We start from the raw sequence: 15,000 nt of genomic DNA, 5'->3' as shown, positions 1-15,000 counted from the left end.
AGGGACGCCATTTTTTTTTTTTTATCTAATACTCTCATTCGAATTGTGAAAAAAAAATGTTTTGAGGGATAATAATATTGAGAACATGTCCTCACTATTCTAATACTTTCTATCTACATCTTTCACATGTTGTGGATCACGTTTATGGTGACGTAATTTTGAGGACAAAAGTTTGTCCTCATAGTGTACTTTCTGTCCTCACAACTCCTGTCAAATGGTTAAATAATGTCCTCACCTTACACGTTTTATCTCTCCCCCCTCCTCTCTCTCTCTCTCTCTCTCTCTCTCTCTCTCTCTCTCTCTCTCTCTCTCTGTTATTCCAGAAAAATAAGTATAGGAAAATTTACGCAATATAAATCATGTCTTTCAACAAAAACTATATGCTTACCGTATCCGGTGTGAGGTGTCGGTGATAGCTGTCTGAACGCTTCTCTAAAGTTAACCAGTATAATCCCCTGTAGTGTGAGCTTTAAATAAGTGGAAACCTCTATTTTCACTTTAAACAATATTATTTAATGCGGCACGTAAAATGCGAGTCACAATGACAGGTATCAGATATGGTAGATAAATCTAACATTGTTGACGAAAAATCGGCTTTGTGTTTTACATGTACGAGTGAATAAGATTTCACGAAACTTGGATTTAGATAAAGAGAAAGTAGGAAACTGTTTTCATTGCACTTTAGAAATTTGATTTTAAAAAAAAGATAGATAATTTTCATTGTAAATCCTTTTGAATAACTTACTTTGTCGTGATCTATAATGAAATCGTTCGTTCCAGAGATAAACTCTTCGTGTCGCACGTTTTATTGGGGGGATACATCATATACGTGACGTAACGTGTTATGAATGAAAGACAATAGGTTACATGAGGAATATGTTTTGGTTCCAACTGACAAAGCTTGTAACAACATTGTCTTTGTAAGGCTCATTATTACAACTGTATTCTAAACGAACTTGGCATTAAAGGGTACATCCAGTCAAAAAATGTATTGAGATACTTATCTGTTCATTAAAACCCAGTCATGAAAAAAATCATGTTTATAGGTTGTGGTTTAGCTGAAGTTAAGGTACCCGATCCATAAAACCCTTAAGTTTGTCAAGCATCAATTGTTACATTTTCTCCTATACATATATGAAGTCAATTAGAATATAATTTTCATGGCGGAAAGATTCACATCACCTTTTTTTTTTCAAAACATCCAAAGAAAAGTAAATGTCACCATGCAGACTATGAAAACATTTAATATTTTTTTCTACATTTCTACAAGGGGAGATAACTCTGACAAAAAAGCTAATTAACTTTATATAGATCTGAGTTTCATATTCTCTCTCTCTCTCTCTCTCTCTCTCTCTCTCTCTCTCTCTCTCTCTCTCTCTTGTCATCTTTATTTCACTAAAATTTGGGCATTTTGTTTTTATAAAAGATTTAACGCTACAGATATTGACTTTTTGTGAAAATAAATGCTTCTCATGGATCAGATATCTTAATTAAACTGTCAAACCTCGGTGCAAGTAATTTGATGCTTTCCGCTGTTATCGGCTGTGTGATGTCACGAATGTGAACAACTGCAGCGTTAGCCTCTGTCGCTTTACAAACATTGCATGCAAGTGAACATGTCATCTGATGATCACAGTGAAACAAGGAGGGGTAGAAGATGTGTAGCGGGTGGATGTTCAAATACACATTTAGATGGAGTGTCCCTGTACTATTTTCCATTTAAGAAAGAACCTGATCTTGTACCAAAATGTACTGCCATTGTTAGACTTAGGGACATTCCAGACACTCTACTCTGTGTGAATCACATTTGGATGATTCCTTTTATACATTTGAATCACAGGCAATTGCATCGCTTGGGATCGAATTTACTATATAAAGAATAAAGGTATAGAACGCTAAATATAGGGTACCCAACTTAGCCGATTTAAAAACAATAAATTAAGTGATATAAAATTCTACTTTGTTTTTATTTTATTCATACATAATCAATCATCCCGAAATTCCGTATACTTCCCAAGATATACATCTTTATATAGTGAATTCGACCCCAAGCGATGCAATTGCCTGTGATTTGAATTACCACTTTTAAAACAATCACAGGGAACCCCTGTAAATAAAAAGTCTTAAAATCGTTAGTCAGTTTTACATGCAACAATGCACCACTCCAGTGTTTTGGGAAAAGGGACAAAACAGGATCATAAATCTGAAGAGGAGGAGGATTAATCCGAGGAGGTAAAGGGAAAAGGCAGAGAACGGTTAAGGAGGGGTTTTGTAAAACGGGGAGAATTTTCAAGCAGTTTTACTGTCTACACATTGAGTGAATAACATGTTGAAATTATGAAACAAAATTATGAATGTATTTATGGCTTATAAAAACATTGAATAAAAATGATGTGATATTACAAATCGTTGTATATCAAACCGAACCAATACAAGATTCTCAGCCAAACACATCAAAATGGACGGATATCTTACACCATGTCTAGTAGAGAAAACACGGTAAGCTTGAAATTGAGAATAAAGCGGAAACAATCGCCTTCAGATCGTCCTACCTGTACGATTATCATATGTTTCAAAACATTTGTTCAACATATTTACAATATGTTTCAATTTCACGTTTTTACGCAAGCACTTTTAATAATTAGGTAACGCATTTTGAAATACTGTGTATTAAACTTGTGGACTGCTAGATTTACTTTTTGGTGTAAAATTAATCTAAAACCCATAATAGACCTAGTGTCACCATCTTGTTGAGCAAAGAGCAGTATTTACCTTTAGAAATATTTCACTCTTGGAAACATGTTCTGTTATATGAATTAGAATGTAAAATTTATACGGTACCAATTTTGATGTACCAGATGCGCATTTCGACCAATAATGTCTTTTCAGTGATGCTCAACCGAAATGTTTGAAATCCGAAATAACAATAAACTTGCTAGAGCTATTATAGGGAAAAACAGAGTGCCAAAAAAGTGGAGTCAAATTCGTCTAAGGATAAGAGCTATGCATGATGGAGATAATCCTTAATTCTGAAATGAATTTCTAAATTTTATAACAGCAATTAAATATACATCCGTATGTTCAAGCTAGATCTATGTTTTCTATTCTTTTTTTACACTTGGTGGTTAAATATCAAAAGATAAATGTAAGATTGAAGGTCAGGCGGATCACGATAATGTCAAGTGGTAATTTCGAGTGAATTTATCTTCATCAAGAGATATTTTCCTCATTCATTATTTTTAGAGTCGATCATCATTGATTGTAACTATTCAATATCTAATTTATTCTAGTGTCCACATTTGGATCGGATTTATCAACTTATGAAGGAACAGGCGTTTAAAGCACAGGTATATAAGGATTCTTAAGCACATCGGAAGTGGACATTTTTCTAAATTAGGACCATACTCCTCTGAGCACCAAGTGTTTCTCCCTAGCTCATCATATACAATCATGCTTTCATTGTAATCCCATTTGTGCGTTTTAAATATATGTTTGCACGAAGTTCATAGTTTAAATATTTTTATGTACATCGATATTCTATGATTTTGCGGTTCTTTTGAAATAAATTCATAGTAAATACTTATTTTGGTTTTAAGCAACAAAGTAACGATTTGGGAAAAAATTAAACTACATGTAATAGAGGGATAAGAGTACATTTAGTCACCACGTGACTCATGTTGTGTTAGAGGTATTGAGGAGTGTTTACATCGTCATCATGACCGACGACAGGGATGAAAACATCAGTATCAGCAATATTCGTATTTATTGCCTGGCACGGCAGATCAGTCGGTCAGAGTGCCGCTTGCTGATCTGTAGATCACGGGTTGGAGTTCAGCAGGGGGTAATTTTTTTCAGTTTACTTTCTACGAAAACTGCATATTTTAACTAAGAAAAGTAGATTTGAAAGTTTCCTATTTCGAAATATCATAGTACATATCCTCCACTTTTCATCCAGTATATCCACTTTCTCTGATGTGTTAGTCCTCCTTAAGACTGATATACAGCTCTAATCGACTGTACTCTCACCAGCTTTGCTCAGCTAAAACTGTTCACACGCTTTCGTGACTAGGGACATCACTTCATTTTAACATCCAATATAACAAAATCCGATTCCAAGTATTTCATAAACGATCATTTCCGTTTCAAAATCCCATGTTCTAAATAGAAAATACGTCCTGGTATGAACGAAGATATCTAAACAAACCTGCACAAACTATGGACAAATGAAATATAAAAGTAAGTTTTTAATTGCTTTTCCAATTTCAATTTTCAGATTGACATTATCGGTTCAAATCATTTCCAGTCTACAGTCAGTATTACATATTCAAACCCATTTTAACTTGTGCAGATGCATGCAATTTTAGAGTGGGGCGCGTTCATTGACAATGACTTTATTCTCATAAACTAATTTCCATCAGTGAAGAGAACATACAAGATACATATATACAATACAAATCAGCACATATGCAATTACTAAACCACTTAATCAACCTGGAGGTTGATCTCTGTCCTTAAGGAGGTATGCTACACCAGAGAAATTTGATGTAGATGAAAAGTGGAGGATATGTACAACAATATTTTGAAGTTGAAAAATTTCAAATTTACTTTATTTTGTCAAAAAATACAGTTTTAGTAGAAGGTAATCTGAAAAAAATTTAAACCCCTGCTGGACTCGAACCTGCGACCTACATTTCAGCAGTCGACAACCTACTGAGCTACCCGGCTACGTATTTAAATAGAAAAGGAAAAGTAAAATATTGCTGATATTGATTTTTTCATCCATGTTTTTAAAGGAAGTCAGCCATTATGACGATGTAGAGTACTACCTTAATATAACATATCAATTTGTATAATTTTAACAACAACATTTTATCCGTTGAGTTAATGAAGTTATTATATTTCCTTATCATCATTTCATTTACATGAAAGGTGAAGATAACGAACAGAGATAAATCTCATAACTCCTACAGAAACAGGCAGATATGAAAGAAAAATTGATAACCATGGTAAATATGAAATTCTTCCTAGATGTGAAAGAGTCTGTCAACATTGCATCTCAAGTTCAACATCTTCTTGAATATCCTCTATATAATAATCCTAGAGGAGAATTTTTGAATAAGATATTTAAAACCTTTCCAAACCTAGTACTGCTTAACAATACTGATCTGTTTACATGGATTATGTCAAATGAAGATCCCGAGTTTGCTGTTTTATTATGCCAATATCTAATTGTAAATTTCAATACAAGAAAACAACATACATGTACAATATAGTTATGTGCAAGTATAAGATGCAAGTTAATAACTGTAACATAGTTACTATACTTGTTCTATACGAAAATGTGTTTTGTGTGTTTATTATGCATTGAGAGATGTGATGGCTAACTCTCTGTTCATCATGCAGTGCAATTGTCTTTGTTTTCCTTTGTCATGTGCGTCTGTGATTTTGGACTTTGTCAATGTACATCATTATGCTCCTCTGGGGGCCCAAATTGGTTGAATAAATATTCTATTCTATACGCAATACAAAATAAAGATTTGGGCAAATACGGACCCCTGGATATACCAGAGGTGGGATCCGGTGCCTTGGAGGAGTAAGAATTCCCTTTCGACTGGTCACACCCGCCGTGATCCCTATATCTTGATCAGGTAAAAGGAGTTATCCGTTGTCAACATCAGTGTGCCAACAACGGCCTATAACAATCGGTAGGAAACACGTCAGACAGCATTTGACCCAATGATAGGTTGTATTGGCAAAGTAGATCATTATAACGACCATAGAATTTGCGAAATGTTGACTTTAAACGAGAATGGTGGAACCCCTGCACCATCAACTTGTTTGTCAGTAGCCTGTTTCGATTTATAAACTGACCATATGCAGGACAAGCCCTTGCGTATCGAATCAGTTGAGAGATATAAACACCATATGCAAGTGATAATGGATTATTGCTACATAAATGTACATATGTTTAGTACAGTTGATACATCAGGATTATCATTATTTAAATCATTACATATATCAGTAACAATTGCTTTTTCACATTTCAATTCGACACTTAATGCATTATGTAGGTCAGATAAACTAGAAGTGAAGGGTAATACACCAAAATCAGATATATAAAAAGTGGTAAAATCTACATCAGCTATACAATAACCAATAACACTCGCATTTCTTCATGTGAAATTCCCAATGTTTTGATCAGCACCTACTCTTCCATTTTGTATAAACATATCATTATATTGGCACAGGTCCAGTAAATGACGACGTAACATATCAATATAAGGAATATCCGTCCGCGCCATGTGTTTTAGTTTCACTAAAACATAAAATACCGTACTTACGAACTTCTACTCTGTAAACCACAAACATTTACCGAAAGTAATGTTTCAGTTCTATCTGGATATAGTACACTACTAGAGCTGGTGTCCGAGGACTTCCAAGTAGAGTCATTATAATTGACAGATTCTGCAGCTCCTAGGTTGTCCCATCTGGAAGCGCCCCCTGGTCTGTGTGACCTGTGACCGTTGCGGGTGTGTGTCCTCTTTCTTTACTCGTTATTCGTGTTACTATGATGCTCCGGTAATATCTATTATGATATTTATATTTATTTTTTGTCATATTTCTTCCTATACATTGTATCTCTGACTAGTTTTATTCATTAATGCACAAATGTTACCATTGTACATCATCAACCAATAATGGTTTGAAAGAATAAACTGAACTGATCGAGTCCATCAATGAATAACCAGTCAATATCTAACACTGCACGTTTGTTCTTTAAAGTTGGGGTACAATAGTTTACATTTATTATTGACTTCCTTTAGGAATTGTTCTTTTGTTTTTCAATACGCGTGGTGCTCTCTTGCGTACTTCCTCTCTGTCTTTATGTAGTGTAAATTTCGCCACTATTAATTGTTCTATTTTCATCTCTCTGTTTCTTTCATATCTTTGGTACTCTTTCGAATGAAAAATCTTTTTGTAAATTCATCTCCTGTCGCATGATACATTTTAGTGTTTCTTCAGTATATTCTCCTTCAGGTTCATAAAATCTGGTAAACAGTAAATTGCCTCTCATTGACCGAGCTTCCAGATCAAAATGCCTATTCTTCAATTCGCGAAAATTGTGATTAAGTGTGTCCAGATTACTTTCCAGTGTATCTGAATGTTTGTCCGCAGACACCACTTTGTCTTCTAGTATCGGTATATTCTCTTTCATTTCCTTGGTTTCAGTTTTATTCTTCTCAAAAGCTTCGTTGATGAAACTCATAGCAAAGACCATTTCACTAACTTATGTTTTCATATCCTTCATGTCTCCAGTAATTTTAAAAGCTGTCGTATCTGATTCATTTAATTTCATCTTAATTTGATCAAGTTTGTTAAGTTGCTTCTTGATGCCGAATAAGGTATCAATTTTATCGCCAAGTTCACGATTTGATGGCACATCCAGCGGTGCCAGTGGTTCCATGCCAACAAAGCTAGCTTGTGGTCCCCGGGGTCCAAGGGGTGATAAATGGTTGTCAATAATCATGTTTCAAAAATTCACCCTTCTGTCCGTAGCTGGAGTAGACTGATTCGAGGCTGTACATGGTTGTGAACTCGTCTCACTTCCGATATCTAAATCCTTTTGGTTAGGCACGCTTGACATTCTAGATACACTGAATTCTTCACTTGGAGACCTGTTCATAGCGAGTTTCTGTTGACTTTCACCACCAACATTTTAACGCTTATTTTTTCTTTTCTTAGAACTCATTTTGATCAACAGATGAGATTTTCAAATACCCGAAGAATATATCTAAGACACTAAAACATATTTTTGAAATGCTTTTTGGTCACTTAAATCACTTAAAATCCATCAAAAATCCCGGAGCGAAAATTATCTACGGCTTGTCTTATCACGCATACCTACAACTAGTTCAGATGCATGCAATTTAGAGTGGGATTCGTACAAATACATGTGTATGTGATTTAGATTGGGTCAGTTTTGATATATAAAAAAAATGTGACGGGAATACGCAAGAGCTTGTACCAAGTATAATCAGTTAAGGTCCGCATTTCACAAATTCTATGGTCGTTATATTGATATAGTTTGCCAATACAACCTATCATTAGGTCAAATGCTCCCTGACGTGTTTCATACGGATTGTTAGACCGTTCTTGGCATACCGATTTTGACTACGGATAGCTCTGTTTACCTGATTATGAGAACGGATAACGGGGAAGAACATTACTAAAAGTAACACGGTTATAGCCCAGGAATTAAGAACAGGGTAATTATAACGAGCACTATTAAAATCAAAATATGTAGCGATCAATATCGTGGAAGTAATGTAGCTATTAGAGTTTGTGAGGCCAATCAGTGGTAATTTGGATCAAATGTAAACAACCTTACTTTTGAAAAATTAACTTGTATATAATAAACATCGAGTTCCGGCATTTCAAAAACAACAATACATAATACTTTTATATAGTGTCCACAGACAACAAGTTTTTTCTGTTTTCTTGTTCTCAGTGTGAGCGTGTCAACAGAGCTTGAGAGGAGCGGACTTCGTGTTTCTACTTTATGCTGATTTAAACAAACTAATGAGAGTCTGCTCAGAGACAAGCGACACCTATGTAAACAAACTAATGAGAGTCTGCTCAGAGAAAAGCGACACCTATGGATGAAGCCAGCACATGTCTGCGTCTACACATAGTGTTAGGTGAGTCCAAGTAACCAATAAAAAATCATCTACGCAGAATTAACAGATTTTTACATTTTGATTAATGACTTCCGCCCGCCATGATCTCCTTCAATTTTCCAGCGGTGGTCGGCGGGCTTTTTCTGGTAATCGCCATGGTGGCACTGCTGTGGAAACTTAGACAATGGAGAGTGTAAGTATCATCATGCGTCACGGATAAAAGCATGCGTCACAGATATTAAAATCATGCGTCACAGATAAAAGCATGCGTCAAAGATAATAAAAGTATGCGTCACAGATAATAAAAGCATGCGTCACAGATGATAAATGGATGCGTCACAGATAAAAGAATGCGCCACAGACAAAATGCGCTACAGATAAAAAACATGCGTTACAGATGATACAAGAAAACTTATTGACGCAAGCGTTCAATTTGGTGGCACTACTTGGTAAATATCAAAACTATATAAAGTGAAAAACTGAAGATAACGAATAGTGATAAATCTCATAGATAGCATACATAATACGAAATTAAGAGTATAACAAACTCGGATCTATGGAAATAACAGGAAGTGGGGGCAGGCTTGGATTTCTCGAAAATATCTTAAAATTAAGTTTGAGTTTTCTTTTATTTGAGCAGTCAAATGAGTAGAATCTCAAACTCTAGTCCAAGTTTTGACTTAAAGTTTATTTCGAGAAATGCCTCAGAGTAAGTAATGTAGAGAAAAGCATGCGCCACAGATGAAATGCGTCACAGATAAAAACATGCGTCACAGATAAAGTCCAAGACTCCCGATCCCTCTGAAGTTTCTTTTTTCACCTTTCTTTCATTCTTTCTTTTTTTTAATAATTGTTCAACTATCACATTTTAAATCAAAGCAATCTATCGCATATTCATCTACATACATATACACATCCACATCTATACATGCACATACATATACATACATGTATATATACATGTACACATATACACACATACATACCCCATACATGTACATACGAACCTACACACACACAGAGACATGTACACGTTAATGTGAACATTGACTTTAATGTAGAAGAAATATCTTATTAAACTATGTGTCACATCCCTTGCAGGAGCCGGCGGGGGGTATTGAAAAGGTGTAGCGTGAGATACAACACGATATCTGAAGAAAACGGGACGAACACTTACCAGGCAGCGCAGGAAGAAAGGAGCATCTCAGGATGCGAAATCTATGGACGGCAAGATGAAATACTCACATACGGTAAATACCACCACATCACACACACTCTCTTTCTTATACGGTTTGTAAAAAACGTAGCACTTGGCTAGCGGAGACTGGCTCAAAGGCGGGTCAGGAAATGTAAAAAGGAGGGGTTCAGCTATATAGCAGGCTTCCAACTACATGTATCATAGGTAGCTGACTAAATCGGGGAAGGGGAGTATGACTTATTTCATCCTGTTATTGGGGGTTCGGGAGCCTCCCCCGGAAAATTAGGCATGTCCTGTAATTTAAAGGTCATTTCAACAAGATTTTTAAATCAATATTAATTGTTCGCCATTTTACTTACGAACTGAGGACAGAGGTAAAACCTTTGAAATACAATGAGGGCAACATTAAACAAACACACTTCGTTTTCTGCCACCACAGACCCCTTTTCACGTTCTCTGGCAAAACACCAATGTCACACTGTCAACACCCGAAGTCAGTAGATAGGATCGGAGAACTTTTTATACAAATCAATGCACCCCTTTCTTCTAGCCTCTCTAATGAGAAACTGAATTTCGTGAGATCCCATCACCATTTGATTAATTCACATTACATCCGGGGGTGTCTAATTGTCCAGACAAACCTCGAAATCATGAAACACTTTCGATTTGCGAATTACATAATAGGTGCAAGTAGTTAATGATGAAAATATTAAACCCTAACAATAAACTGCGATCACAGTTTTAAAAAATGCATCTTAAAAGAGGTGTTAAAGACGTCCGCCTCCCTTGAAGACCTCCACTTCCCATTAGCTCTCTGGATGCACGTCCCCTGGCTGTATACAAACTAAATGGTTTTAACCTTCATCGCAGGACCTCCCCTCGTCAACACCCTGCGATGACAGTCAGCCGCGATGCATGTTTAACCCCTTGGCTAGATACAATCTTAAAGCAGTTATTGTCCACTTCCCTTCATTTCTTAGACCAGAGGAAGAGATTTGGACTTATCAATGTCCACAAAGGAACCCAGACACCGCTGGAGACCATGTTATACAGCAACTATCCACGTCTGATATCGACGATCGACGAAGCCTTCCGAAGAAGAGTCGAAACACGGTAGGTTACCGAAAAATATTTCAAAAGTTCTCTTTGACGATTGTGTAAGTATAAAACAATTTCCTTACCATGTGATCATGTTATTTATAGTAGATCGGAGTACTCGAATGTTTACATTTCACCCCTAGATATTCATAATGCATCCCTAGATATTCATAATTCATCCCTAGATATTCACATTTCATCCCCAGATATTCACATTTCATCCCAACATATTCACATTTCATCCCTAGAATGATATTCACATGTCATCCCTAGATAATCACATGTCATCTCTAGATATTCACATTTCATCCCTAGATAGTCACATTTTAACCCTAGATATTCACATTTCCAATGTTTTTGCCTTTCAGTGGCGTAGCTTCCATTGAGGCAACCGAGGCAGCTGTCTCGGTAAAAAAAACAAAAAAAACACACCTTTTACGTTATTAAAATGTCGATAGCTTCTGGGGGGCTGCGCCCCCCAGACTCGGTAATATTCGAACCCAAGCTACGCTTATGCCTTTGCTATCTTTACTAGTTGACAAGACATTTTTCTTCATGGTGTGTGAACAATTTGCGTATATGAATCTTGGTATAGTACATACACTACCGTTTTTACATAAGGGAGTTCTCCAACAGAAATGAAAATAGAATGCAACTATATGAAATAAATCATTTTAGAAAATATATGAGGGGATGAACTGTGATGTTTCACTCCTATATATAAATTGTGTACGTCATGAGGCGCTATCGTGTTTCATGAAGTATGCAGACAATTATAAAATTCTCATGTATTTTCAAAAAAAACATCCCAAATGTTTTTTCCTTCGATATATTTTCCTCATGAATGTGTTACACTTGTGAACAATACCAGCATGAATTTTAATTTCTAACAGCTGGGAATTCTGACACAAATGAAAGTAGAATGGAAATTTAAAAAACAAAAGTTGAAAATACATGAGGGTATGAACTGCAACTCTTCATGCCGTCACACTTTTCATGAAGCAGTAACGCGCTTCGTAAAATATTCTGAAGCATCCTAGTTTATACTCTTATGTATTTTCAAAATGAAATTTCTTGTAGCAGAATTCCCTCATAAATGTGAATTCCATTCCATTATATCCTATTTCTACCATTCATTATGATGAGTTCATGTATGTGCAAACCCTTAAAAAAAACTAATTTTAGCAAGATGTATAATAACTTTTACAGAGATCTTTACTCGCCAAGAGGAGAAAAGATTAATACCGATTATGATTATCCATTCGTGCACCAAGAAATTTCTCGATCTATCAGCGGTTGGACTAGCAAATATGAAAACGCTGTCCTTCGAAATAGACAATCAAATTCATCCGGAAACTCGAAGTTATCGTGTAGGAGACGTAGGCTATCGAGCCCCTGCTCCAATCAAATGGACAACATCAGCTACATCAACTCTCAGTTGTTTACCGCTAGCTCTTGTCCGTTAGGCGAGGACGCTCTTAGTTCCGAGTCCCAAACGTGCAGTGACGCAGACAGTGACACCGGAAGTTCCGATTACGACAGTGATCCACCAAAAATTCTCCTCGACAAAAAGCTGATAGCATATGTAAAGAAACTGGAGAGAAACCACACTGTTTACATTGAAAAATATAAAACTCGACGAGGTTCTCATAAAAAATGTTCGAAATCAGTTTCTTTGGAACTTCCAGTCTTTGATCACAGAAGACGAGCCAATACGGGAGTGCTGAAACTTCTGGACCGGAAAAGGACAAAGGTTCGCAAAACATGCTCTATACCAGTTAACATTGAAACTGTGCGCAAACCTTGTCGTCACAATCAGAACCCTAAACCCTGCCAGCACCACCAGGCACACAAACCTTGTCGTCACAATCAGAACCCTAAACCCTGCCAGCACCACCAGGCACCCAAACCTTGTCATTGCAATCAGAACCCTAAACCCTGTCTCTCTGAAGAGAATTATCTGAAAATACTGCCGTGACATCCCAATCTAATGATCAGTGGGATCAAAACGTCATTTCAGTCATGTGTTTATATTATAAACGCAATCAAACTCAAATCTGATGTTAGATCCGCTCCTATACCCGCTACATGCAATACTTTACAAGAGTTCAATTTTATGCTAATTCATAAGGACTTTTAGGAATAACATCACTAGATTGCTGTACAAAGTTTTCCGTAGATGAGAAATATTTCTCTAGCCTTCTCCATACAAAACTGTGGAGGATTGCTATTCTTAATATTCTTACCAGAGTCCTCTCCTTAACTTCATCTCACCTACATATCTATTAGAATACTAACACACTTTGGTATTGTAGTAAATGATTACATCTTAAGAAAAATTGTAAACTCTCCTCCAAAAGGACATGCAATTAAAGTTCATAAACTAGACCTTTGTTCCTTGGTTTTCACACTCATTTTTTCTTCCTGTTGTGAAAACAAAGAAGAGGGGAAAGAGAATATAATAATTACATCATTAAATATCACACTGTATTCAATAATAATCAGTTTATTACAAATTATACAGGAAACATTATCAGATGATGTCTAGCACTGTCCTATGATAACACAAAATCCAAGTATATACTTCAATCTGTTCACATTATTTTCATATCTCTACAGAAAACAAAATATACAGGAAATCTGACATATATGTATATGGAAAACGGAACGAGGCAAATGAAAGGGGTCATGTCCCGGCCTTTCTGTGTCTCAGTACATAAACACTATGTGTCTATCTGCATTGACGGAAATATTTATGTATGTACACACTTGGAACTACACTTTATCACAGATAATTACTGATTCACTTCCCACAAGTCATTATATGAAATCCTTGCACCAAAAGCGTATGAACTGCTGCAAAACAAAGCTGCTTGAGAAAAAAGAAGCAAAACTATAATGGAATATGAAATAAAAAACACATCTGCAAAATAGTCATGATCAATTTCATCTGATTTCAATAAAAAAAATATCTGATTCGCGATGATGAGGATCACATTATGTCACAAGTTGCAACACATCAGAATTTGACTTTGTTCCACCAATCAAGTCCAGAATCAATACTGTTGAGCACTTTCATCTTTATCATAGTCTCCTGGTCACCTCACAGCTGAGCAGGCATTCCACTCTGTCGTTAAAAAGTAAGAACAACTTACAAAAATATGCAAAGACTTTACCAAAATAAGAACTACAACATACGCCATTACAGTATATATCTACTTTCATTATCTGCACTAAACATACTCAAAACAAGAGATAACTATTAAGGCTGTTCCAGTAAAACATACAGGGGACAGGGGGAAGGCACTTGAAAATTAGGATGACCACCCATAGATGTGATTTTGGTACACTCCTATCCACCCATAGAGGCAAATAATGAAGCTTTATAGGCACCTATAAAAGCAAATTGATTTTTTCGAAAAGTAGAATTTAAAATATTCCCCAATCAGAATTTTTTCCCCATCATAGAGCACAGAATACTTTTTTCATCTCGATACCAACTTTATTTCAGTTTTCAATCCATGCAATTCCCTTTCCAGCATAATTTACAGAATGCCAAGATTGCCTCTAACAATCATGTTTTCTGATTAATTTCATACAGATTACCCTGGTACATGTATATGGTTTGGTCAAATAAGAAATTTTTGTGCAAAAGCCATCCACAATAGAATTCATATCCCACCAGTGTGAACCATCCATTTATGTTTTTAAAAAATGCTGCCTTTCCCTGGTACCCCATATGTTTTAATGGAAGACTCCTTGGTATTTCTGCTTATACAATACAGTTTTTAATTCACACCTGGTTATATTTATGCTTAGTTTTAACTCAATGTCCATTTTAGATTGATGGATTTTATAATATAATCAGCATGGTTATGTTATTTTCACTATGGGGTGGGGGTGGAAAGTTTTGGCTATATATAGCATAAGTAGATATGCATGCATTGCATTGCCTGGCAAAACACATTCATATCACAGACTCAAGAGTTATCCTATGAATTTCAAAATAACCCATGTACACCATCA

At 35.9% G+C, this 15,000-nt stretch overlaps 3 protein-coding genes across 7 annotated transcripts in view; 1 reads left to right on the top strand and 2 right to left on the bottom strand.

Annotated features, from left to right (window-relative positions):
* Positions 1–846, bottom strand: part of LOC125674710 (uncharacterized) — a 14,927-nt gene extending 14,081 nt beyond the window's left edge. Inside the window, exons 1-2 of one of the 2 annotated variants that reach the window (XM_048911955.2) lie at positions 746–846; positions 389–467 (exon numbers count right to left, since the gene is read on the bottom strand). The gene's annotated coding sequence lies outside the window, so the exon portion shown is untranslated. Of the gene's footprint in view, positions 1–388; positions 513–745 lie in introns of those variants that run through there. The other variant, XM_056160428.1, reaches the window with a different exon arrangement.
* A 3,210-nt stretch (positions 847–4,056) lies between these two features.
* LOC125674406 (uncharacterized) overlaps positions 4,057–15,000 on the top strand; it is a 12,183-nt gene continuing 1,239 nt past the window's right edge. Inside the window, exons 1-6 of one of the 4 annotated variants that reach the window (XM_048911554.2) lie at positions 4,057–4,236; positions 8,510–8,699; positions 8,802–8,871; positions 9,780–9,928; positions 10,857–10,989; positions 12,184–15,000. The exon at positions 12,184–15,000 is cut by the window's right edge and continues 1,239 nt beyond it. In XM_048911554.2, coding sequence (XP_048767511.2) covers positions 8,657–8,699; positions 8,802–8,871; positions 9,780–9,928; positions 10,857–10,989; positions 12,184–12,952 — 1,164 coding nt within the window. In that variant the 5' untranslated portion in view covers positions 4,057–4,236; positions 8,510–8,656 and the 3' untranslated portion in view covers positions 12,953–15,000. Of the gene's footprint in view, positions 4,237–4,923; positions 5,007–6,307; positions 6,531–8,130; positions 8,268–8,509; positions 8,700–8,801; positions 8,872–9,779; positions 9,929–10,856; positions 10,990–12,183 lie in introns of those variants that run through there. The other 3 variants (XM_048911555.2, XM_048911557.2, XM_048911556.2) reach the window with 3 other exon arrangements.
* The window catches only part of LOC125674405 (catalase-like), a 9,972-nt gene continuing 8,436 nt past the window's right edge, over positions 13,465–15,000 (bottom strand). The window contains exon 12 of the mRNA XM_048911553.2: positions 13,465–14,101. Coding sequence (XP_048767510.2) covers positions 14,078–14,101 — 24 coding nt within the window. The 3' untranslated portion in view covers positions 13,465–14,077. The remainder of the gene's footprint in view (positions 14,102–15,000) is intronic.

The sequence above is a fragment of the Ostrea edulis genome, chromosome 3 (assembly GCF_947568905.1).
Source record: "Ostrea edulis chromosome 3, xbOstEdul1.1, whole genome shotgun sequence".
Lineage (NCBI taxonomy): Eukaryota > Metazoa > Mollusca > Bivalvia > Ostreida > Ostreidae > Ostrea > Ostrea edulis.
This window is presented reverse-complemented; position numbering and strand designations above follow the sequence as displayed.